At 39.3% G+C, this 25,414-nt stretch overlaps 1 protein-coding gene across 5 annotated transcripts in view; it reads left to right on the top strand.

Moving 5' to 3' along the window:
- The window catches only part of COMMD8 (COMM domain containing 8), a 152,276-nt gene that overhangs the window by 45,022 nt on the left and 81,840 nt on the right, over positions 1-25,414 (top strand). For 2 of the 5 annotated variants that reach the window (XM_089911882.1, XM_089911886.1), the window contains exons 5-6: positions 3-96; positions 3,181-9,628. The exons of 1 other annotated variant lie outside the window; for it this stretch is intronic. In XM_089911882.1, coding sequence (XP_089768008.1) covers positions 3-96; positions 3,181-3,326 — 240 coding nt within the window. In that variant the 3' untranslated portion in view covers positions 3,327-9,628. Of the gene's footprint in view, positions 1-2; positions 97-3,180; positions 9,629-9,672 lie in introns of those variants that run through there. 2 more of the 5 variants (XM_089911884.1, XM_089911888.1) reach the window with 2 other exon arrangements.

Genomic DNA, 25,414 nt, shown 5'->3' with positions numbered 1-25,414 from the left:
AGCTCCTTTTTTCTGAGGGCCTTTTCCAAAGAAGATGTAATTTACAAAGGCATATTCCAGCAAAGCCAGGAACACGAACACAAAGCAACCCATCAGGTAAATATCAATTGCTTTGACATAAGGGATCTTTGGCAGGGTCTCCCTGAGGTGAGTGCTGATGGTTGTCATTGTCAGCACTGTGGTGATTCCTATGAAACAGAAAGACACAGCTTAGCTGAACGCACTTGTTAAGTTCCCTTTTCAAGACTGAGAGGACAGATGCCGATCTCTTGTTGGTGCTCCAGAATGATGGCAGTAATGCAATAAACCACAGGGCAAAAAGGGCAGACAATTTGAAAGACAAAGCTGCAGGCTCCCTACGTAGTCCATAAATAAATCATAAAATGGGATGCGCTGTGAGTGTTGGGTTGAAAACTGTTTTTTTAAAAAAATAATGCACAAAGGAAAAAGAAAAGTAGATGCAAATATTAAAATCTCATTGACATGCCCACTGCTTACTGTCAAATGTTCTTCATTCTGCTACGTGCCACCTCCTTCTTTCCTTCCTTCTCTCAGCGTCTCTGTCACGTCCCTCCTAAATCTGTCCTTGTAATACTAATCACCACAGCAGTCACTACCGAACTGAAAGTTGGTGACCAGTTTGAGGAGACCTATTTCATTGCATGCAACTGTAATACACACAGGTCACAGGGTCAGTATGGTCTTTTAAAATTATAATGCATCATTCATAGTGAGTCAACATGAAAAGAAGAAACAAATAAGAAAGTTCATGACTTGCATCAAGTATTTGATATATGTATTTTAAAATATAACATAATCTTATTGCTGTTTTTTTTCTTTTTCAAATATTACCTCTAGTTCCTTGATTCCAGAGACTAGAATGAATTAGTGCCCCGGAGTCAGGAAAAGACTTCCTAAAAATTCAACTTGTTAAAGAAATTTAAGAGTGTAGTCTTTTTAAAAGGAAGATTCTGCTTTGTTTACTTTGTTAAATATGGCATTCTTAACAATATAATGTTTGTGTGTCTGTATAATATTTTGTGTTGATTATGGTGATTAAATGATAATTGGGAAAAATAGGAAGTGATACTTATATCTAATACTAAACTCTGCTGTAATACTAATATTACACATTTGTATAGTGTTTTTGAAGTTTTAAACACTTACAGCTATGAATTATATGGCTGTCATAACAGCCTGCTGAGTGTGATAAGGCAGGTATATAATTCCCAGTTTATAGCTGAGTAAACAGAAACTCTGAGATTAGTTATTTTGCTGTAGATCACCCAGCTAGGGGCAAAAAGCAAGGAGGTATGAAGCAAAGGTATTTAAAATAAAAGCAGAGAGATGAAAAAGTAAAACGTGAAACTTGACGGAGGTCCTTAAAAATAAAGATAGGAAATGTGAAATGGATATTAAAGACAAAGGAGAACTGGCAAAGGGAATGGAAGTTAGAAAATGAAAAGGGAAGAAAATAGTTTAGCACTCATTTGCCAGCCAGATTATTCTATTTAGATTCCCTGATTTGACTACTAAACTTGAGGAGAACAGATAAAGTAGGAAGTCTGAACTACCATACAAAAGGTTAAAATAGTTTAGATCAGTGATAAATTTAAATGTCTGGACTGATATTAAATGCCATCATGAGTGGTGCTATTTATTTCTTTGAATAAAATTTTAAATTTCCCCTAATATAATTCTACCTAATGTTCTGTACAGAAGCAATAATTCATTAAAATCTACTAATTCCACTTCTGCTTCTACTCCTTGGCTTAAATTTTTTAAGCAAGAAGGGCTAGTAAGTAAGTGTCTTTTTCACTTAGATAAGGTTTTAAATACCTTGGGTTTTACATTTCAAAGAACAGGTTTATTCAGCATTTGCATAGGCTGACACCTCTAATCAAAATATTATTAGCTTTGAGGATAGATGCGTAAAGAGAACCACAATTCATGACCTTGATAGTTCATATTCCCTGCTGTAGACACTGTCCGATGTTTTTTCTTTAACCACAGCATATACACATATTCAAATAATATGTGCAGATACATGTGTATGGTATGATAAATTATTTGTCTACTTTCCTTAGTCTTGTAATGTTCAAAGGTTGATAAGGGGCTGCCCACACTTGACTTTGTGAACCTTATATACTCAACCAATAGAGATGAGCTGTAGAGTTGACAATTAGTCTAGGGGTGAAAGGGTATGCTGATCATCTAATCCAGTTCCGTAGTCTCAGAAGAGAAGAGCTGTATATGTTAGCTTAGTAATAAATGATGTTCTTTTGCATATGTGTGTGTGTGTGTGTGTCTGTAAATAAGCCCCAGAAAGTGATAACTGAAATGGCTCTAGGGTCAAATACGAGGTAGACCCACACATACCCAGATACATCAGACAGACCTTACATATTCTAACTTTCCAAGGAATCCTTTAAAATCTCAAATATAGCCTTTTAGCTTACAGCAATTACTCAACCATGGCAAGATTAGTTCTGAATTCTGTTTTGCTGGGAAGGAAACCATTTTTTATTCTGTCCTGATCACAGATCATTAATATAGCTGATGAATTGTCTGTGCCTTATTCAAGTAGAAGGAGCTCTATTTAAGGGAGACAGAGCAATACAATTTAACTATAGTTAATATTTGAAAGATAATTTTGACATGGCTTGTTAATGGTCACAAGGTTTAGCTTTCTCCAAATCCATTTGAGAATAATGCAATAATGTTCTCCACTGTAAAGAGAAGGAACCAAAGAAGAAATCACAAAGTTAGTAAAATATTAGTGTAATGAGAATTTTAAAATATTCTCTAAGAAGCACTTATATAGTGTTGAATGTACTCCAAGATTTGTGTTTTATTTTGGTAAAATGATAAAAAGATATTACGTTGTAAAACATTCACCCCTGTAAGTGCTTACACATAGATATTTTATTATCCAGCACTCTTACGGTAATCTCATTCTCTGCCTCTCTGTGAGAGACACCCTGGCCTGTAATTCTTATCATTGGTTGTTGTTTGACGTTAAATCCCACCAGCTCTCTGTAGTGCTGGGAATGCATTACCTAGTGCGACTCTGGCTGCAGAGGCATCATAGTTGATCCAAAACGACACCCAGGACAGAATTGTAATCAGTGTGGAAGGCATGTAGGTTTGCAAAATGAAGTAACCAATGTTTCTCTTTAGACGAAAACTTAGTGACAGTCGTGGATATGCCCCTGAGTGAAAAAAGAAAAGAAAAGAAAAGAAAATCAGATGGTCATTTGGTGGGAGCCATCTCCTTTCTCATCATCGCTAGTTCATTTTGGGGGAAACATCCTCACCTGTTGTGAACTCCACCTTCTTGGACACCATCTTATAGTCAACAATTGAAAACTGAGGAAGCTCAATTTTATTCACTCCTGTTACTGCTCCTTCTCCTCCATTCCAGTAAAACTCAATGTCATCCGTGGTGTAGCCATCTGAAACCAGGAAACAGCAGAGTTAAACAGAATTCAGTTGGCCTAGAAATTCATTTTGAAGACAGTTGGGGATCTGGAGAGAAATTTCCCAGCAATTGATGATAAGATGTTTTTGCTTTAAATTGGGATAACATAAGAGGCTTCATGTTGAGTGCTGTTTCTGACAGGCTGGTTGTGGCTGCCTTGAGAAGATGGATATACTTGGCTTTACTGAACATAACCTCTGTGATCATTCAGTGATATCTGATATCACCGCTGCATATTTATTCTCATTGTGTCCACTAATGGGCACTCTTCGGTTAGATTGAGGGATGCCTGAATTCTAGGTGCCTCGGCATAGATTTTGACTGTGTGTTATTTAACAACAACAAGTATAATAACTGAGCACATATTTGTTAAAAGGGGAACAGAAAGGATAAAGGGATGGAGTATAATAAAAGATCAAATTAGTACGGACCCATTAAATGATCAAGACATTCAAAGAAGAGTATACATTTTTCAAAGAAAATTAGGTAAGCTTCTCTTTATAGCCTTTGATTATAGCTAATATATAGGTGAAAATTTTAGTAAATATGTGAATTTTTGATCATATTGTTATATCTTAATACTTATGTTAGTGAGGTTTAAGTAATTTAAGGCAAATGTGTAGAGGATTGTAGATTGTGGTAGAAGGATCTATCTTGAAATCTATTCCCCCTTCCAGTTCTGCTCCCAATTGCCATGGATCTGCTTGGGTTATGGTCATACATCAGAGTAGCTTGCATTAAAAAAATGTATTAATATATTAAAAAATCTAAAAATCATTTAAAACATATAGAAGGCTTTATATTTGTATCTTTCTATCTGCTAGAGACAAAAAAAGATCTTTCTAAGGTTATTTTCTATTTTTATTGACCTCAAATAAAAAAGCATCAAATCCTTTTCCATTAGAATTACTAGGGCTTATGTTTCAAAAGTAACCATATAATGTAGTAGATATTTTACCTACTAACTTTTGATTAAGCCAGAAACATTTTCTCAGAGATAAAGAGTAATATATTTAAGATTTAGAAGTTGAATGCCAAGTGCCAAAGAATCACCATCAACATATCGCTGAAAGAAAATTTAAGGTCTTCTTCATTTTTATTTTGAGGGGAAATAAAATTATCTTTACTTTATTGTCTTAAACACTTCTAGCTTCTCTTCAAAAAGCTCTTTTCTTTTTTTGTTTTTTTTGTTTTTGTTTTTTTTGCGGTACGCGGGCCTCTCACTGTTGTGGCCTTTCCCGTTGCGGAGCACAGGCTCTGGACGCGCAGGCTCAGCGGCCACGGCTCACGGGCCCAGCCGCTCTGCGGCATGTGGGATCTTCCCGGACCGGGGCACGAACCCGTGTCCCCTGCATTGGCAGGCGGACTCTCAACCACTGCGCCACCAGGGAAGCCCCCAAAAGCTCTTTTTTGAATTCTTGTCCCTGAACTCATTGCACTCACAACTGTCTTGTATTTGTTACTTTTGCCACTCTATACAGGTTATTATTTACTATAATATGTTTCAATTTGTTTTATTTTATTTCTCTTAAAACCATCTTCTTCTAGTTCAAGAACTTGCCCTTTCTTCAAAGGGTAATCTTTCATATTCAGTAACCTATTTTACAATGACCCAAGTAGAGCATAGAAATGGAAGATATTTACTTTTAGATATAATCTTTGGTGTCCGAGAGGCTGTGAGACCCTCGATACCCACTGGACTTAGAGCAATCTACATGGAACTAATTGGCGTGTTGGGGATTTCCACCAGGTTATGGCTCTGTAAGACTGTGATTCTTAACATCTCTTTGAGAATCTGATAAAACCTTCTGAACTCAAGAGAATGAGAAGACAAGCCACAGATTGGGTGAAAATATATACAAAAGACACATCTGATAAAGGACTGTTATCCAAAATATACAAGGAGATCTTAAACCTTGACAGTAAGAAAACAAAAAACCTTGACAGTAAGAAAACAAAAAACCTGATTAAAAATGGGCCAAAGACCTTAACAGACATCTCACCAAAGGAGATATACAGATCGCAAATAAGCATATGAAAAGATGCTCCACATGACATGCTGTTAGTGAAACGCAAATTAAAACAATAATGTGGGCTTCCCTGGTGGCGCAGTGGTTGAGAGTCCGCCTGCCGATGCAGGGGACACGGGTTCGTGCCCCGGTCCGGGAGGATCCCACATGCCGCGGAGCGGCTGGGCCCGTGAGCTATGGCCGCTAAGCCTGCGCGTCTGGAGCCTGTGCTCCGCAATGGGAGAGGCCACAACAGTGAGAGGCCCGCGTACCGCAAACAAAAAAAAAAACAAACAAAAAAAACAATAATGTGATGCTACTGTACACCTATTAGAATCGTCAAAATCTGGAACACTGACATCACCAAATGCTGGAGAGGATGTGGAGCAGCAAGAACTCTCATTCATTGCCGGTGGAAATGCAAAATGGAACAGCCACTTTGGAAGAGATTCTGGTAGTTTCTTACAAAACTAAACACACTCTGATCATATGACCTAGCAATCTTGCTCCTTGGTTTTTAGCCAAAGTAGTTGAAAACTCTTGTCCACACAAAGACCTGTACACTGATGTTTACAGTAGCTTTATTCGTAATTGCCAAAACTTGGGAGCAACCAAGATGTCCTTTGGTCCTTTGATACTGTCGTACACATAGGTACTGGTATATTTCTCAGTGTTAAAAGGAAATGAGCTATCAAGCCACGAAAAAACATGGAAGAAACTTAAATGCATATTATTAGCTGAAAGAAGTCAATATGAGAAGGCCACATACTGCATGATTCAACTATGTGACATTCTGGAAAAGGCAAAACTATGGAGATGGTAAGATCAGTGGTTGCCAGGGGTTGGGGGTGGGGAGGGATGAATGTACGGAACACAGATCCTTAGAGAGCAATGAAAATACTCCGTATGTTACTATAGTGGGAGACAAATGTCATTATGCATTTGTCAAAACCCACAGAATGGACAACACTAAGAGTGAACCCGAAAGTAAATTATGGACTCTGGGTGATAATGATGTGTCCACATCATTTCATCAATTGTAACAAATGCACCACTTTGGTGGAGGATGTTGATAACAGGGGAGGCTATTCATGTGTGGCGGCAGGGAGTATATGGGAAATCTCTGTACCTTCCCCTCAATTTTGCTGTGAACATAAAACTGCTTTAAAAAATATTCTTAAAAAAACTTCTGAAAAAACCCTACAGAAAAACATACACATAATACATATGTATAGATAGATAAATAAATACAATTTGACGGTAATTTCAGAGAATCATGGCTTCCCCTGGAGCCCATTTAAGTGTTCTAGAATAAGAACCTCCTCTCTGAGGGGAAATGGCTAGTGGCAACACGACAGCTTAAACTCAACCCTGATGCCCTTCCTTCCACTTCCGATTCAACTATGAACTTGTAAGCCCAGCATGAAGTGGGATCTGGGGAATGTGAGGTCTCAGCTCTGTCTGGATCTAGTAGACATGATGTCATGGGATGTTTTTCCCCTCAGGGACAGGAGAGAACTGGAGAACTACTGGCATGGGGTACTTGGATGGGGTTACAACAGTGAGATTAAGGAAGAAAGCTGGGTGCAGGGATTCGGGGGGACTGTTAAATGAAGGCTGCTGCCCCTTGTGTGACTATGTGGAGGAACTGCTGTTTTCACAGTCCTTTAATAAGATGTAGGAGAGTTTAAAAAGTGGGGAGAGAGAGGGAGAGAGAGAGAGAGAGAGACTACCTCCTGGTGCATCAGTAGGGGAATGACAGCTTGCCTGGAGCCCACCATGGTTTTCACCTAGCTAGAACACTGTTTCCATTTACGGTGCTCTGGCAGCTGGGTCCAAATCCCAAGGGATATGCAAGAGCAACACAACGATATTTATAAGAAAATCCAGTCATCCTACAGAAGGAAAACAAGCAGAAGATCCAGAATAGACGGCTCCTCGTGAGAAGAACTGGCGGAGGAAGCAGATGATGGTTTGAACTTTTCATTTCCCATCTTGACTCAAAATCTGGGAACATATAAGGATATCTGATTAGAGCACAAAAGCTTCCTTACTTCCTTGTACTAAAACCCACAGTTTTCAATTTAAAAAGAGTGTTAGATAAATTGAAAAGAAGATGGCCACTGATGGGGCCAGGTTAGTGGACTGGAAGACAGTTTGAACAAAATTGTAGAAAGTTGGAAAGCATAAGCGCTTTGAAAGACTCATCTAGGAGAGCTAACATATGAATAGTGGGCATTCTTGACAGAAGAAGAGGAGCCATAATACACAAAAAGAAAATACAAATTTCCCTGAATTTAATAAACTGTTTTGCATATGGAAGGGCTCATTATATTATGTAACCGTGATATCACTCCTGAACTCCAAGGGTAAAAGAATAATTTTGCAATCTTCCAGACACAAAGTACAAGGTATTTTCACAGGAAAAACTCTGAGATTTCTGAAAGGAAGGGATTATAGAATAACAATTCAGAACATCTAGAGTAAAGGCAAAAGGACAGCAACTCACAGACTCAAGAGTCCCGTTACCCACAAAAATACCACTTCTTTCCAGAGAAGAATTCCAGAGAAGAATATATCACCCAGGGACCTGTTTGAGGAAATTATTCCTACAGAAGACTCAAATGAAACAAATGAATCAGGATGGATAACTAAGGCATTATCAGGGAAAGCTCGTTGGAAACAGGGGGGTTGTAAAGAATTATGACTACTTTGCTCAAATCTATGCAAACACATTTGAAAATTTGAATAAAATGGATAATTTTCTCGTAAGAAAAGCATTTGCTAAAGCCCAAATCAGGAGAGACAGAAGATCAAAATAGTTTGATGTTACCCCTACAAACAAATAAACACCAGACTCAAACATTTAAGACTGATAATTCTATTTCTACTTAAACAGTTCCAAAGTATAGGGGAAAAATGAAAAATTCCAGATTGTTTTCATAAACTAAGGAGAACACATTAGCAAAACAAGATCCAGCAGTACATTAAATAACAATGCATAACTAGTGGGGTTTATTCTAGGAGTGCAAATGATTCAATATTAGAAAATCTAGTAATATACTTCATTATATTAACAGATCTAAGGAGAAAAAAGCTTATGATTATATACACAGGTGCTAAAAAGGCATTTGACAAAATTTAATAGCCGGTCTGTTTGTTTTTTAACAAAACAAACATCACTCAATAAATATGCATAGATGGATATTTCCATAACATGGTAAAACATATCTATCTCACTCTCAAAGCCAGAATCACGCTTACTGTGGAAACACTAGAATATTCCCATGAAAGTTAAGAACAAAATAAGAGTGTCCACTACCATTGCTATTATTTTTAACATTGTTCTGGAAATACTAGCCATTAGGTAAAAGAAAGAAAACTGAACTATAAAGTTGGAAAACTGCTGGTTAAACTATTAAGATTTGCTAATTATACCACTGTATACCTGGTAAACCCCAAATAATTAACTGAGAGACTTTTACGAACAATAGAATTAGTATGATTATGGGGTACAAAATTACTACACAGAAATGGGTAGCTTTCATATATAAAAACAAAAATTTATAATGGAAGAAAAGACCCTTTTTAAAATAGAGACAAGAAATATCTAGTAATAAACTTAGAAACAGGCAAGACTTATATGAAGCAACATTTGAAACACTTTTGAAAAGCACAAAAGAAGCCTTGAACAAATAAAAAGACATACCATGTTTTGAATAGGAAGACTCAACATCATTAAGTTCGTTTACAACTTAATGTGATTGCCTAGCGATACCAATGAGCTTTTCGTTTTGGGAACTAGACAAAGTGATTCTAAAGTTAAGATAAACAGATTGGAAAATCTAAGCTCTAAAAAATAAGACCCCTGGCTTTGTGCTACTAACCTTAACTTGACAACCAGGCACTAACCTATGTGTGTGTCTTACTCATTCAATGAGTAGGTATTTATTGAGTGCTGACTATGTGCCAGGGGGTGGAAAGTTACCGTGGCTGCAGTGGTGAATAAAACTGACGTGGCTCCTGCCCTCTTGGAGCTTGCATATTTCATGTAAAATGTTACATATTTCACCACAAAATTCCTTTCTAAATCCTTCTGTATGGATTGGCTTTTTTTTTTTTTTTTTTTTTTTTTTTTTGTGGTACGTGGGCCTCTCACTGTTGTGGCCTCTTCTATTGCAGAGCACAGGTTCCGGACGCGCAGGCTCAGCGGCCATGGCTCACGGGCCCAGCCGCTCCACGGCATGTGGGATCTTCCCGGACCGGGGCACGAACCCGTGTCCCCTGCATCGGCAGGCGTACTCTCAACTACTGTGCCACCAGGGAAGCCCTGGATTGGCTTTCTTTAGCATGTGTTTTAATCTTCAGGAAAGCTTTGCAACAAGGCAGTGGATAAGATTTAGGTAGCCTTATTAAATGAAGTTAATTGATGTCAAAGGTGATATTTGAGGCACTCCTTTTGTTGGTGCAGCTCATACAGTATAGATGGCTCTGGAACCAGGAATCCTGGTTTTAGCTTTCTGTGGTCCTGAAGTCAACACATGGCAGGAGCTACCTGACTACCAGCTTCCCGACTGTGGTGAAGCCATCAGTCCCCTTGGAGGGCCGGTCTGCACTGTGATACTGGGAGTCATTTCTAGTTGCCCAGCCTAGAGCCTACTACTTCCGTCCTTTGATTTTGTAAGCACCACTTCCTTCTATTGAAAGTCTTTCTGCTTAAGCTAGCCAAATGGACTTCTGTTATATGCAGCAGAATCTGGATTGATACATTCTCTTTCTCTTCTGGGGAAGAATTATTTGCTCCAGATTTGGAATTACCAGAGCTTTCCAGGAAAACCTCTGTTGGCTTGTGCTGGTCATTCATTTGCTGTTTCTGTGCCTCTCCTGCTTTCTATACTCTGCTCTGTACCCCTGGGGCTGGGCTCCCTGTCTCTCTGGCTTCCTGTTAGATGCTGCCCCTAGGAAGAATAGGCTGAAGATCAGAAGGTAGAAGGGGGAGGCGAGGCTCTTGATTCTGTCTCTGGCAGTGTGGCAGTGTTGCTGGTGATTGCTGCCAGGGCAGTGGGGTGATTCCAGACTCTCACGGCCCCTCTTCTGGAAACTCTGCAAACAACCAGAACAGCATTTCTAATAGGATCCAACAAATTCTGGCTCATGGGCACTTGTTTCTGGCTCTTCCTCCTTTAACACCCTTTTTTCCTTCTCTCTTTTGCTTTTCCAGCTCATCCAACCTTTGTAACCAATTCTCTCTATTAAATTCCCTATTTGAAAAAACTTGAGTGGTTTCTGCTTTCCAATGAGCTCCTGTCACATAGTGTATCTTATCATGCAAATATTTCATCTGTTTACATAGCTTTGTGTTTGTCTCTGCCTTTTGTCTCCTTCATCTCTCATTATATTATACACTTTTTGAAAGCAAAGACCTTCTTTTATTCTTTTTCTTTTTTTTTTTTTTATGCGGTACGCGGGCCTCTCACTGTTGTGGCCTCTCCCACTGCGGAGCACAGGCTCTGGACGCGCAGGCTCAGCCGCCATGGCTCACGGGCCCAGCCGCTCCGCGGCATGTGGGATCTTCCTGGACGGGGGCACGAACCCGTGTCCCCTGCATCGGCAGGCGGACTCTCAACCACTGCGCCACCAGGGAAGCCCCCTTCTTTTATTCTTTAAAAAATTTCCTGATGCCTAGAACAGATTCTGTCCCCAGTCATGTATGCAATACATATTTACGAATAAATGACTTTGTGAATGTTGTTTGCTGCTTAGGGGTCTATGTTTATTGTCTCAGATAGGTAGCCTGATATATAACTTACTTGGTAGCATTCTTGAGCCAGATTTATTCCTTGCTTTAAATGCTTCTGCTCACAAGGGCCTGTTACAGGTGGGTCTGGGCACCAAGGAAATGGAAAAAGCTGCTTATTAATTTTAGGCTTACTGAGTAACTAGGTGATAAATTACAACCTCAGTCTGATCTTCAAATTGTGGGATTCTAGGGGATAACTATGTAAGCAATATCTAGAGTTGAAGGACCAGAGATGGTTCACCGTTTGGGATTGAGAGGGGAGAAGACGGTGGGTGAGCCCAAAGCTCTCACTGTCTTCTGCTTTTGCAGGGCAGCAGAACCCTTCAATGCGATGCACAAAAACAGAGCTGGAGTATGGCTATCAATCAATGTGAATCTTAATAGGATTCCACGATTTATACAGTCAGTGGTCTGGGTCTGTATTCCCAAGCTCACTGGCACTTTGTTCAACTAAAACCCTTTAGGCTTAGTGTTCAAGGTACTGAGATAATTACAGACGATTTGGGGGAAAAAAGAATGCGCACTCCATTTCAGGTGGAAGTGTGAGTTCTCATGGGAGCAATAATGGCAGCTGGACCCAAAGGGGAGAGCCTAGAAATAAACTATTATTCAAAGATTACACAAGGACATTTTGCCAACAGAGAGCAAACATCAATTTTCTCACACCCAACCGACCTATTTACCAAAGGTTTCCTTTATGAATCAGTGACTTCATACGGTGTCTCAAAGCCCGAACCCTTGGATACCAAGGATATTGTTTTGTAGCAACAATAACTACACAGAAGCTCTCAAAATTTCCTCTCAGCCCCTGGGGACTTCTTAGTGCGGCAGAAAGTACAGATAAAATTAAGTTGATGTCATTGGTTAAAGGTGCGTGGAGCTAGTACAAATATACAAGCATCTGGATGTTAGTGTTTCTCTTTGCTATTTGAAACACTCTATGTTCGATGCATTTTTCTAACCTGGAAATAAAAATTACTCCCTGTTGTGCTTAATAGAGCTGGGAGGATGGTCTAAAATTGTACTGAAATGTGTTTTAGAGAATGGAGAGATTTAAGCTTCTAATCCACGGGTGGACATGAGTAAATGTATTTCCCTTTGTGGAATGGCCATTGGCCTCATCTCAGGTTTCACAGTGTGGGGCTTGATTGGCTTAAGCCAATTGTTAAAACACCATCCCCTTTGCTATGGTGACTGGCTAAGGGTTAGGCAATCACCCAGCTCTAAAACAATTAGGTCATAGCAGGCCCCCTGCCCAAATCAATTGCTTGGAAATAGGCATGTGACCCAAGTTGGTCCAGTCCTAGAGAAATCTAGGACTTGTGTTTAAAAGTTGGAGGAGAGAAGATTTCCCTCTCTCTTTTAGCTGTTGGTAAACAGGAAATGCTGAGCGGAGAGTGGCCAGTCCAGCTATAAGAGCCAGTATCTTTCCTTCCTGTTTACATCAGTCATTACTAGCACCTAACTGAAATCACACTCATGATCAACATTTCGGCTGACCTACTGAAATAAACTTAGTAGTCTTCCGCTCTCCACTTCCTCCTGCTCTTTCCACGTGGGGGCAGAAATATTAGGAATTTATCAATATCTCTGCTCCAGGAGCTGTGTAGATCCTTCCTGTTTCAAGGTTATTAGATATTTGTAATGGTGCATCTCAGAAGCAGATAAGAAAGCCAGTTGGGTCTAATCCTTCCCGTGGCTCCAAACCTGCTATAACATTTATTCTAAAGGCTACTTGGGAATCCTTTCTCACCCATCTCTGTATCCCCTTGGTAGCCTAAGAAGCAGTAAACCAACCACGGAAGCCAGATTTTTAAAGCATTCTCACAAGTATTAAGAAACTGTAGGTACGACAGCAGAAACTAACACAACGTTGTAAAGCAACTATACTCCAATTACAAAAAAACTAAACCCAAAAAAAAAAAAAGAAAGAAAATGTAGGTACAAATCTGTGCAACAAACCACTTAATAATTGACTCCTACCTGACGACCCACCGTTTGAGTGGTCATCCAGGGAAGGCCCTCGTGCTATTTTCTTAGTCAACTCAACAGTTAATTACGTTTCTGGGTAATCATTAGAAAATACGTCCTTATAATATAAGAAAAAATTCACCTTCTTGGAGAGCATTCACCATCTGATCCTTGTCTACCCCTTGTGCTAACAGAAAATAAACCCAGTACCTTTTCTACATGACAGTACTTCCCATTTTTGAGGACACCTCTCACGATCCCTTTCAGTGTTTCCTTCTTCAGGCTTTGGTCTTTCGCAGGATGTACTCAACCTATGAAGCTTTTCTCCTCTCAGTAGTTTCCAGTTTGCTGATATGCCATTTGAAGCATGGAAGCCCCAGGCTGAGAGGTGGCCATGTCTACCTCGGCTCTTCTCCCTCCTTTTGAGTTATCTGGAAAATGTTCCTATTGTGTAGACTCACCCCCAAGATTAATCCTGCCCTGGTTTAATCTGGCCAAACATAGGAGGCCATGGCACCTCCTATGTTTGGCCAATATGTAAATCTCCAGAGTGACTTTCCAAGAGTCCTGCTCTTTCATATCTGACTGCTTAATACCACATAGTCCATTAATCCTTGTCTACGCTAGATCATCCCCATTTAAAGACTTTTAGGTCCCAGGTACTTTTGATTTTGGAGACACCTTCCCACATTATATTAAATACATTAAAATGCATTCACATCCCATGTTAAACCTAATTTACATGTCACTGTAAAAGCACTGGATTGCAGCTGACTTGTTAACATAATGTTATATTAGTTTTAATATTGTAGTTTTCCTTATGCATTTTGGAGCCAATAATCTAAGACCCTTGATAAACTCGTAGTATGTAGACATTTTGCCTATAATGCTTGTTGGCAAAATGGCTTTGCTGGAGCCCAGATACCGACTGGGCTCTAGTGCACTGCTTAAGATCGCTTTCCATGCATTCTTTATTTGGAATATATCCAGCTCCTCTTAAATTTATGACTGATGGGAATTCTGCTGTCGTCGTCAGATCTTCTGACCCTGATTGTGGCTTGTCCTGATATCTAAATTGGCTACCACCTCACGATGGTAGCCAATTTCTCACGATGAAATTGTCTTCCAGGTTGTACTGCATGCAGTAGCTACCCCCTTGGGTTGTTCAGGTGGCCTCTCCGAGGCTGAGCCTCTGTCTGACCCTGTCTGGCCTCCTCTACCACTTTTCTGGCCCCATGCTGATGAGGTTCTTATATGCTTTCCACCATGCCTGTCCAACTCATGATATTCTTGGTGTAGCTAGCTAGTGAAGGGCAAGACTTTTCTTATTCTAGTCACTGGTCTATTAAAGCAGCATAAGTTCAAATTAGCTTTTTGACAGTCACATTACTTTTTCTTCCTTGGACTCAAACATAGGATCTATTATAGTCCCCATTAAATTTTATCTAATTCAATTTGACTTGCTGTTGAGGTTTTTTTTGATCTTTATTTGCTCACCCTCTTGGTTTCATGTTCTCTTCAGGTTTGATAAACATGCCTTTTATCATTATTCCCTTGACTGAGACAAATGTGGGATGGCAGAGACAAAGATAGAGCCCTGTTACAATCTCTTGGCAATACTCCTCCAGGTTGATAATAAAAGTCTCTAATCAGTGCTTTGCTGGGTGGCACCATCATTTATTCATTATTTTTAAATTAATTAATTAATTATATTTTTGGCTGTGTTGTGTCTTCGTTGCTGCGCGCAGGCTTTCTCTAGTTGTGGTGAGTGGGGGCCATTCTTTGTTGTGGTGCGCGGGCATAGTTGCTCTGCGGCACATGGCATCTTCCCAGACCAGGGCTCGAACCCGTGTCCCCTGCATTGGCAGGTGGTTTCTTAACCACTATGCCACCAGGGAAGCCCCCCATCATTTATTCATTTAATATTTGCCTAACAGTTTTAGCTTTGAGTCTGTATCTCTGTATTTATCACCTTTTCCTGATTCAGTGATTTTACAATCCTATCAAATAAGGAAGTGAGGTCTATTTTGACTTGTGTTTGGAGAAATCGAGCTGTTTCCATAGATTACTGAGCCCTCTTCTTTGGGATCCAGGACTAGAATATTCCCCAGGCTGAATCAAGTCTCATCAGCCTAAGTGTCTTTGAATTTATCCTTCTTACCTTCTGGAACGTGGAACGGTGTATTCCATTCTGTCAATACCAATAATAATTAGGTATACTGATGATATGTAGGCTTATGGTAATCACCTTCCCTTCACAATGCCCAGCTCCCTTTAATATGTGCTAATTGAGCTATATGGAATTAATTTGTGTGGGTGCAAATGTTTTAGGCAAATTATTGGTTAAAAATTAGAATCAGGGTTGCTGTATGCCCCAAATCAGTGGTGAAGTAGAAGATAATCACACCTGGAAATCCTAAAATCTTACTATTAAGTGTTTGTTATATGTTTTTTTATCAATAAAGGTTTCTCAAAACAAACAGCTACTAGCTATCTACGTTTTTTTGGTCTTAATAGTCAAAGGAGAGAATATTTTGTGTCTCAGAAAGAATCCTTATCCATCTCTTTCTAATTTGTCTTAATTGCAAAGTAGATTTTTCTGGGAAATCTATGGTCAAACTTTCTTTTATAGTCTTGAAACCCTTTTACGTTATCTATACATTTAATGAACATCCCAATTTTTTGGACCCTCCCTACTTAAAAAAAATAATTGGGGCGAAAGATGGAAATAAATTGTGACTGTTAATGCTTGTTCCTAAGTTATGCCAAATCTGGGCACAACTTTCTCAAAAGATAAATTTTACAGAATGTCAACAAAAAAAACCCATGTACTTCTTACAAAGTTCTGTGAGAAATCTCTGTTCCAAAATTGAGATAGTCTTTTGCTTAATATTACTGTATGGAACAGAGAAGGCCTTGCCTGTTCAACTCAGCTCAAATGAGGTGTTGGAGTTACTGGGATTGGATGTCATCTCTACCCATAATTTCTGCTCTGATAAAAAGGAACATCAAAACCCCTCTCCACTTTGAAACAGTTGTTTGGTTGGGGGGAAAATCCATTATACCTGTTTTCTCCAAGCATTAGAATGACCATATTGACTTGAACATATGAAAAATGAATTAACTGCATAAGCAGAGAATCTAAACCAGTGTGTTAAAGTAGGTGTGGTTTAAGATTGTTTAACAGTCCTATTTAAGATTGGATATTGTTTAAGAATGCTTGATCTATTAGACATCCTTGAAGGTGTGCATCCTTGTTTTATTAAGAAGAATAAAAAAAAAAATCTGGCCTAGTCTAGAGAAGGGAGTCACCTCTCATTATGACAAGCACCTAATATGCCACTTGTGCCTTTATCTTCTAAAGTGTGAGTGACCTTCAAGGAAAAATAAGACCAGGAACAAGTAAAGTACAAACGAAGGTGATTATCCAGCTAATTCAAATGCAATATTATGTGAACCTTTCTGTTCTGGCAATGTTATTGTTGGTCTGAAACTCTAGATTAACAGCTTAGATGATAACCCCACTTACCTAATTTAATTTTTATGACCACATTGCATCATAAATATGGAAAACTATTCAGAATATATTCATGGTATTTTTATTTTGAAGAGTTATGTGCATCCTGCTTGCTTGTGAACCCACCCCTGAGTGGTTACCGAGTTTTGCTTTGTTTTAATTCTTCTTTTCTTTTTTTTAGAGGGTCACTTTTCACTGATAAATTCTGATGATAAGAAATGGTGATTTGTCAATAAAATACATTTTTGGAGAACTTGTTAAAAACTTAAAAAACCCAACTCAACCAAACCAGTTATGGTAAAATATTTACAGTATGAGGTTAAGAGAAAACAAACATAAGAAAAATGTATGTGTGTGTGTATATATCACAAAGGATATGTATGAAAATAGTTAATAGTGGTTAGGATCATGGGTTTTTCTTTATTTTAAAAATTTTATGTGGTGAACTTGTAATGCTTTTAAAAATAAAACCCCAGTAAATTATTTTTATGTTCTAGAAAACGCCTAAATACTCTATGAACTTCAAATCTGTGAAGATTATTTGAATGACCTGTAGAGGGCACTCAAGACCTTCCAGGTTCATAGGGAGAGACAAGGATACTGTCTGAAAATTTTATTCCTTTCAGTTGCAGGAGTTTTACATTTTTCCTATTTTAGCTTTGGATCACTGATTCTCACAAGGTTCTATTTTAAAATTCATTTATGTTAAATAACACTAGTACAATTCTGATTAATATACCTAGTCACAAATTCATATTTTTAGCTAGAAATATGTTTATATTTAAATACATGCAACTCTAATTGTTACTAAAATGATTAAAACAAATGACCTGTTTTGGTATATTTAATGCTTACGTTGTAATCTTTTCACCAACATCTTCAAAAGGACAGTCTCTGCTAGTTTAGCTATGCATACGAATTAACAAATATCTATGTGCAGCAAATGGACCTATTCTTCCCATCCTTATTATTATTATGCAGCTGGTAGAAATGAAATGCATTAAATGAAAAATTAGCCTTCTTTCAGGTCAGAGTTTATTTTCAATTTTTATTTTATTAACTAAGTTGCCTTGTTCCTGATTTCTTTTAGCTATCATCTATGTATTTTAGTCTCATATACCTTATCAATCACATTCAGATGCCATTAATTGAGACCCGCTCTATTCAGTTTCTAAACCTGATGCCTTCCCCATTTGTGGATGCAAAGTATGTAGTCCCTGCCCTGGGTTTTCACAAATGTGTTGCACACAACCTATGATAGTAATACAGTACCAAGCTATAGTATCTAAAAAAGGTGGATTTTATTTTCCAACAAGATAGCTTTTCTCTGGCAATTCTCAGCCATCTTCAAATATTACATGTTCTTTTGGATTCCCTTTAGGATCAGGTTGGATAGCCTTAGCAACTAGGAGGCCATGTGCTTTTGTGGCTCACAAACTATTATATGTTCTTGTATAATTTCTTGGCTTTTGAAATCATGTGAATAGAATGTTGAAGAGCTGACAGTTCACAGTTGTTTGTATCTACAGCTTATCTGCACTCATTCCCAAGTGCTAGATTGGTGTCACAGAGGTTACTGTGGTAGGCTTTTTGGGCACATTAATATCTGTGTTTTAAAAAATTGCATTGTGTCTGGGCATGAGGGAAAAAAAACCCTATCCAATTATTATTGGTTTTGCTGGAATTGATTTTTCGCTCCGTGTAACTTGGCAGTTACACTGATGAAACATGTGGCTTGCTGCCATTTTATTTATGTTGAGGACTTTATTTCTGATGCCCATGAAATAGGAAGACAGGCAAATATAAATTTATCTTTTTTTTTTTTTCGGTACGCGGGCCTCTCACTGCTGTGGCCTCTCCCGCCACGGAGCACAGGCTCTGGACGTGCAGGCCCAGCGGCCATGGCTCATGGGCCCAGCCGCTCCGCGGAACGCGGGATCCTCCCAGACCGTAGCACGAACCCGCGTCCCCTGCATTGGCAGGCAGACTCTCAACCACTGCACCACCAGGGAAGCCCTATAAATTTATCTTTGAAGCTGCCTGGTGTAGAAGTTTGGGAGCAGCAGTTAGGAAAGGGCATTGTAATGTTATTGCCTGGTCTCAGGCCAGGGAAGAGAAACAGTGAGTATCATTTTCACTTTTCAGAAGGGGGAAATAAAAGTACAGATTTCCATGATCTGATTGGGAAAGCGAATGCTTCCAAGTTTCTATCTGTGGAAATGGGGCCAATAATCTGCAGTACCTGACTCACAGGGAAGATTAAAAAAAAAAAAGGTTGCTTTTGCAAAGTTAACAGCTACAGAGTGCTTCTTAGAACAGGGGTTCCCAACCCTGGGGCCGAGGACTGCCACCACTCCGCGGCCTGGTAGGAACCGGGCCGCACAGCAGGAGGGGAGCAGCGGGCAAGCGACCGCAGCTTCATCTGCCGCTCCCCATGGCTGGCATTACCGCCTGAGCCATCCCCCTCCATCCCCCCACCCCCACCCCCACCCGTGGAAAAATTGTCTTCCACGAAACTGGTCCCGGGTGCCGAAAAGGTTGGGGACTGCTGTTGGAAGCAATCATCACCAAAATACTTAGAAGCATTACACAAGCATCACCTGTTAATTCAGGAGGAGTCGATAACATTGTCCTCAGCTGAGGGTGCTTCCCCCTGCCCAGGGGACATTTGGCAACATCTGAAGGCATTTTTGGTTATCACAACTTGGGGGATGGATGCTACTAGATCTAGTGAATAGAGGCCAGGGATGATGCTAAATGTCCTACAATAACCAGTCCAGTGCTCCACATGAATTATCCAGCCGAACCTGCCAATAATGCTGATGTTGAGAAACTCTGGTCCTTAGCTAGATGGTACTGTGGTTGGTAGAATGGGTCATATTAAGATTATTTGTATTGGCGATGTGACAAGTGGTTCTCAGTGTTACCCAGGTCTCATTCTAAGCAGATAGATCTTTTGGGAAAGAAAGATATAGAATTGTTCTGTCCTCAAATAGCAAATAGAATTTCTTTACTTTTAATCCAAGGACCTCATGCCCACCCCTGGCCAAGACAGTACGATCGTGGTTACACACTACTGGGGATTGGGTAGAGGGAAAAGAGACCCTTGGGGAACCTGACTAACAAGGATGGCAAATTCTTGGCTCTTTGGTTTAAAATAAACTAGCCTGAAAGTCAGAAAGGATGTCTACATATGCGAACTTTCTGAAGAATTCTTTTCACCCTGAACTCCCCCAACTACACACACTAAAGACACTTCAAGGAAAAGAAGAGGGGGAAAGAGAAGAAGAGAGGAAAGGAGAGTCAGATGTGAATTGGGGAAGCCCTGTCTGCCTCTGCCCCTTCAAGCTGGGTTCTAGGGTTGGGGTATGATGCTAGACAGCCTCTTTAAAGTTCTGGATAGGAGTGGAGCCTGCACCTTATGCCGAAGGCAATCAAGCATTGTAGGAAGAAGGCTTTTCATTCCACCATTTAGGAGAACGGTATGCTCTGTTAAAGCTGCAGAATGCTAGAGACAACTCCATCTGTTGTTTCTTGTGGGTTCTTAATAGTGAGGGAGGATTTCAGAGGGTTGCTGGTGGCAGATGTGCACTGGCAGAGAACCTGTGGTCCAGTAAGACATCTCAGGGTTACTTCATTGGAAGGATACAGCATGGACTGTTCCCACCAGGGCTCTAAGATTCAGTTAAGTCTTGGGCACATTGCTAGCGCTATAAGAGCTCCGTGGGACCTGGGTCAGCACCCACAGAATGTCCAGTTGCCATTGGAGTGAGACCTGATTTCACCTGTGCTGTGAGCCAGACAGGACCAGTTATCTCTGAAGTCAGAGGCTGGCCCAGGAACCAAGAGACTGAGCATGAAAGTAGAACAACCCCTCTCTGACCCCCTGAGGTGATGTATCCATAAGCATCTCCAGAGCTTAGACTCATCCCCAGGGGGAGGAGTGGCACAAAAGGGAGACAGTGCAAATAGACCAAGGCACATCCCCTCTGCTCCCCTGGCATTTGCTCTGGTGCCCTCTGACCTCACCGTCAATGTTGGGGGGAAGAGCAGGAAGAAAGAAACAGTCCTGGTGTCACTGCAGCTACACTGGAAGTGTCTGAGGAAGTGCTGAATTTGAGAGAGTATGTGGAAATTACTAGATTGAGCCACACACTTTAAAATTAAATGGACACACTTTGGTTTGTAGACTGAAATTTTTACCTATTTTAGCTGTAGCTACAGGAAAACAAGTACAGAGATTACAAAGTCTAGTGTCTCGCTCCCACTCTCCATACAATATCTAAAGGCCATATTAGAACTTGAGCAAAAAGATGTACAGTTAGATTCTCATAAAACAACATAGCTGGGGCTTTAAGAGTAGATTGGATTATACCAGTTTACATTCCCACCAACAGGGTAGGACTGTTCCCTTTTCTAAACTGGTACAGCCACTGTGGAGAACAGTATGGAGGTTCCTTAAAAAGTACAAATAGAACTACCATACGACCCAGCAATCCCACTACTGGGCATATACCCTGAGGAAACCATAATTCAAAAAGATACATGCACCCCAATGTTTATAGCAGCAATATTTACAATAGCCAGGACATGGAAGCAACCTAAATGTCCATCAGCAGAGGAATGGATAAAGAAGATGTGGTACATATATACAATGGAATATTACTCAGCCATAAAAAGAACAAAATAATGCCATTTGCAGAAACATGTATGGACCTAAAAATTGTCGTACTGAGTGAAGTAAGTCAGACAGAGAAAGACAAATATCATATGATATTGCTTATATGTGGAATCTAAAAAAAGGCTACAAATGAACTTATCTACAAAACAGAAATAGAGTGACAGATGTAGAAAATAAACTTATGGTTACCAGGGGGTAAGGGGGGGGAGGGATAAATTAGAAGATTGGGGTTGACATATAATAAGGACCTACTGTATAGCGCAGGGAACTCTACTCCATACTCTGTAATGGCCTATATGGGAAAAGAATCTAAAAAAGAGTGGCTTTATGTATATGTATAACAGAATCACTTTGCTGTACACCTGAAACTAACACAACATTGTGAATCAACTATATCCCAATACAAATTTTAAAAAAGAGTAGATTGGGTTACATTTTCTCCCCAAAGAATCTCCATTAGATGAGTGCTCAATTTCCAGAAGTTCATGTTACTAAAACATGGACTTTAAAATAAAATTGTACTAGAAGAATCCTTTATCATAGTCTTTTTATGCTACATTTTCAGATTTTTCAGCCGTATTTTGGTTTAATCCATATGCTGCTGACCAAAGGACCATGAAACTGAAAGTCATGGTGCCCACTGATCTAGATTGCTTTGAAGCAGCCACTCTGGTTATTAATTTTCATTCAAAAGGAAGATTTTGGCTAGGTTACTTTTCTAGAGCTTAGAGCAGGCAAGGCTCCTGAGAATTCTTTGAGAAATTCCATATAAATATTAATCCGTAAAACCCCACTGCTTGGCTATCTCTTCCCTGTTGGAGATGACCTTTTACTAAAAAAAGTATTAGCAGGCAACTGTTTGTTGATACCTGGTTAGATGTTCCTTGCAGCAGACCTTTTAATTCTGAGGCAAGCAATACACATTATCACAAGCAATTTCAGAGACATTATTATATTAAGAATCTGTAGGGCAAGTTAGAAATTCTTCTTCAGAATAAAACCTGGAAATAAATACTACTGATTAAATAAACACCCTATTTCAAAAGAATCCATGTCCTCTTGTGATCATATTATTGCTGCCATTGATTTAGTGCCTTTTATGGGTCAGGTCTAGAGCTAGACATTTTACATACGTGACTGCTACACTCAATCCTTACAAGAGCCGTTTAAGAAGAAATTATGAGCTCCATTATAATCATTAGGACACTGAGGTTTAGACGATTTAAGGAACACGGTCAGAAACCTTGTTAGGGCAGCATTTCTAAAATCTTTCTTCCTCACCACACTGCCTAATTTCATACTTGCTAATTTATACGATTTGTTCATACTTTTTGTTTCATACTGTAGAAAGAATTATACCCTGCTAGGTTGAACCTTATGAAAGTGATGATATTTGACCTTATTTGGACCCAGAACAGGAATTTCGTATGCTTAATCTCAATATAGTATAGTATGCACTGGCTCAGCTTAGTTAAAATTGTGGGAGTCTCTGGACTGGTTTTGACCTATTACCCTGTTCATATCTCAGATTGTACTGCTAATCTGTAATCTTGAATAGAATGAAGTATTTGAAAAGTTATGCATAAGTCATTTTGAATCCATCACCCCAGAAGGAAAAGATGTCAAAGCAGTTCTGGTGTGATGGAGAGAAACAGACATGGAATCCAAAACCTGGATTCTGGTCTCAGCTCCGCCACTTACCGCCTCTGACCTTTGCTGAGGTGTAGCCACGCTGAATCTCAGCTACTTTCTCTGTGAAATGAGGCTAATCATAACTATCTCACAGAGCTGTGAGGAATGAATAATTTAATTAAAAAGAAAAGTTTTTATTGCGTGCCTACTACACCCAGGCATTGTGATGAGCTTTTGGTGTAAACAGATCAATAAAATTTTTACCCTGCCTTTATCCCAAAGGAGTTCATCGTTTTAAGAGAGCTAGGAGAAATAAATATGATATGATGTTAAAAGCGCTAAAATAAACGAATGTACAAAATGTTACAGAAACAGGGAGGAGGGAAGTGTAACACTCGTCCACTTGAGCATCTCAAATGTGTGGAAAGCTCATGTGTCTTGTTCATACTCTAATAAGACTTTACTAAATATTAGTTGAATAAATGAATGATTCATGGGGTTTGAGGAAGAAGATTGGAAATAAAATTTCACTTTCTTTGCCTCTTTCATTTCCTCACTGCCCTCTCACTGCTCAAATCATGTCAGCCTAGCTGGTGTCTCCCTCCTCCTTTCATGAACTTCTTTCTGCAATAGCTTCTTTTTTGTCTTTTGGCAATTCAACAAAGAAGAAAAATATATTCCTGGTATGATTTTAAACTGGCAAGACTAGGAAATATTTCAAATGCACAGCAAAGAAAACAAAAGAATGAAAAGGCAACCTACGGGATGGGAGAAAATATTTGCAAACCATATATCTGGATAAGGGGTTAATATCCAAGATATACAAGGAATTCAAACAACTCACAATAGCAAAAAGCCAAACAACCCAATTAAAAAATGGGCAACAGACCTAAATATACATTTTCTCAAAGAAGACATGGAAATGGCTAATAGGTACATGAAAAGGTGTTCAACATCATTAATCATCAGGGATTCGCAAATCAAAACCACATGGACATATCACCTCATACCTGTTAGAATGGCTGTTATCAAAAAGATAAAAGATAAGTTTTGGTGAGGATGTGGAAAAAAAAAAAAGAACTCTTGTGCACTGTTTGTGGGAATGTAAATTGGTACAGATTTTATGGAAAATATTATGGAGTTTTCCTCAAACAATTAAAAAAGGAAAATACCTTATGATCCAGCAATTTCACTTTCAGGTATTATCCAAAGCAAACGAAGTCAGTATCTCAAAGAGATTTCTGCACTCCCATGTTCATTGCATATCTATCTATCTATCTATATGTATCTACCTACACACACATATGTATATACACAGACACAAATATTGTTCAGCCTTATAAAAGAAGGAAATCCTGCCATTTGTGACCACACAGATGAACCTGGAGGACATTATGTTAAATGAAATGACACAGAAAGACAAGTATCACTTGATCTCACTTACATGTAGAATCAATGGCTTCTTAACTTCCAAACCAACCAGGCCCTTTTTACCCTCTATCTTACCTGATCTCTTAGGTGTATTTGTTGTTGCCGATTACTTTCTCTCAGAACCTCACCTTCTGTCACTTTTTTGAAATGACATTTCTGGGTTCTCTTCTCGCCTGTCTCTGACACAGTTTCCCTTCCTCTTCTTGGGGTTTTCTCTCAAATCAAAAACTATGATGTTCCTTAGGGAGCATCCTACAGTTCTTGGATAATATTTCCACTCTTGGTTTTAACTATTGATGATGATTCCAATCTTATTTCCAGGATATAATTCTCCTTTGAGATTTAGACTTCAAATTTCCAACAATCTGCCTGTCATCCTCAGATGAAAATTCCTCACATAAAACTCAAAATGTTCATCATCTCATCTCCCAAACATTTTGCCCCTCTTCTGGTACACTCACACTCCCAGTTCATGACACTACCATTCACCTAGTCACTCGTGGGAGCCATCCTTGATTCGTTATTTTCCCTCACTTACTGTGAATGATTCAGGCCAAAGACAATGTCTGAATGTTCTTTCCTTTTCTGTAACGACCCAAGAAACACTCTCTCTGAGATGGTGTTGCTACAAGATTATAGACTCTCCATCCATTGGGTCCCTGAGTAATTCTGTGGAGCAGAATCCCTCCTCCACATCAATTTATGGTAGACACTTAATGTAAACAGGGTAGAAACCTTTGCTGTATTAAGTCATTGAGATTTTGGTGTGTGTTTCTGACTGCAGCATGACCTAGCTTTCCCATTGATACATTTACCTCATCTGATACATGAAAACTTCTTTCAAATTTGCCCTTTTCCTGTCTCTATTATCTTACTTCTCTTCATGGTTGCT

This window comes from Delphinapterus leucas, chromosome 5, assembly GCF_059928025.1.
Source record: "Delphinapterus leucas isolate spDelLeu-1000000601 "Yukka" chromosome 5, BTC_Dleu_Yukka2, whole genome shotgun sequence".
NCBI classification, from domain to species: Eukaryota; Metazoa; Chordata; class Mammalia; order Artiodactyla; family Monodontidae; genus Delphinapterus; species Delphinapterus leucas.
The sequence above is the reverse complement of the archived record's forward strand: the minus strand, read 5'-3'. Positions and strand labels throughout refer to the sequence as shown.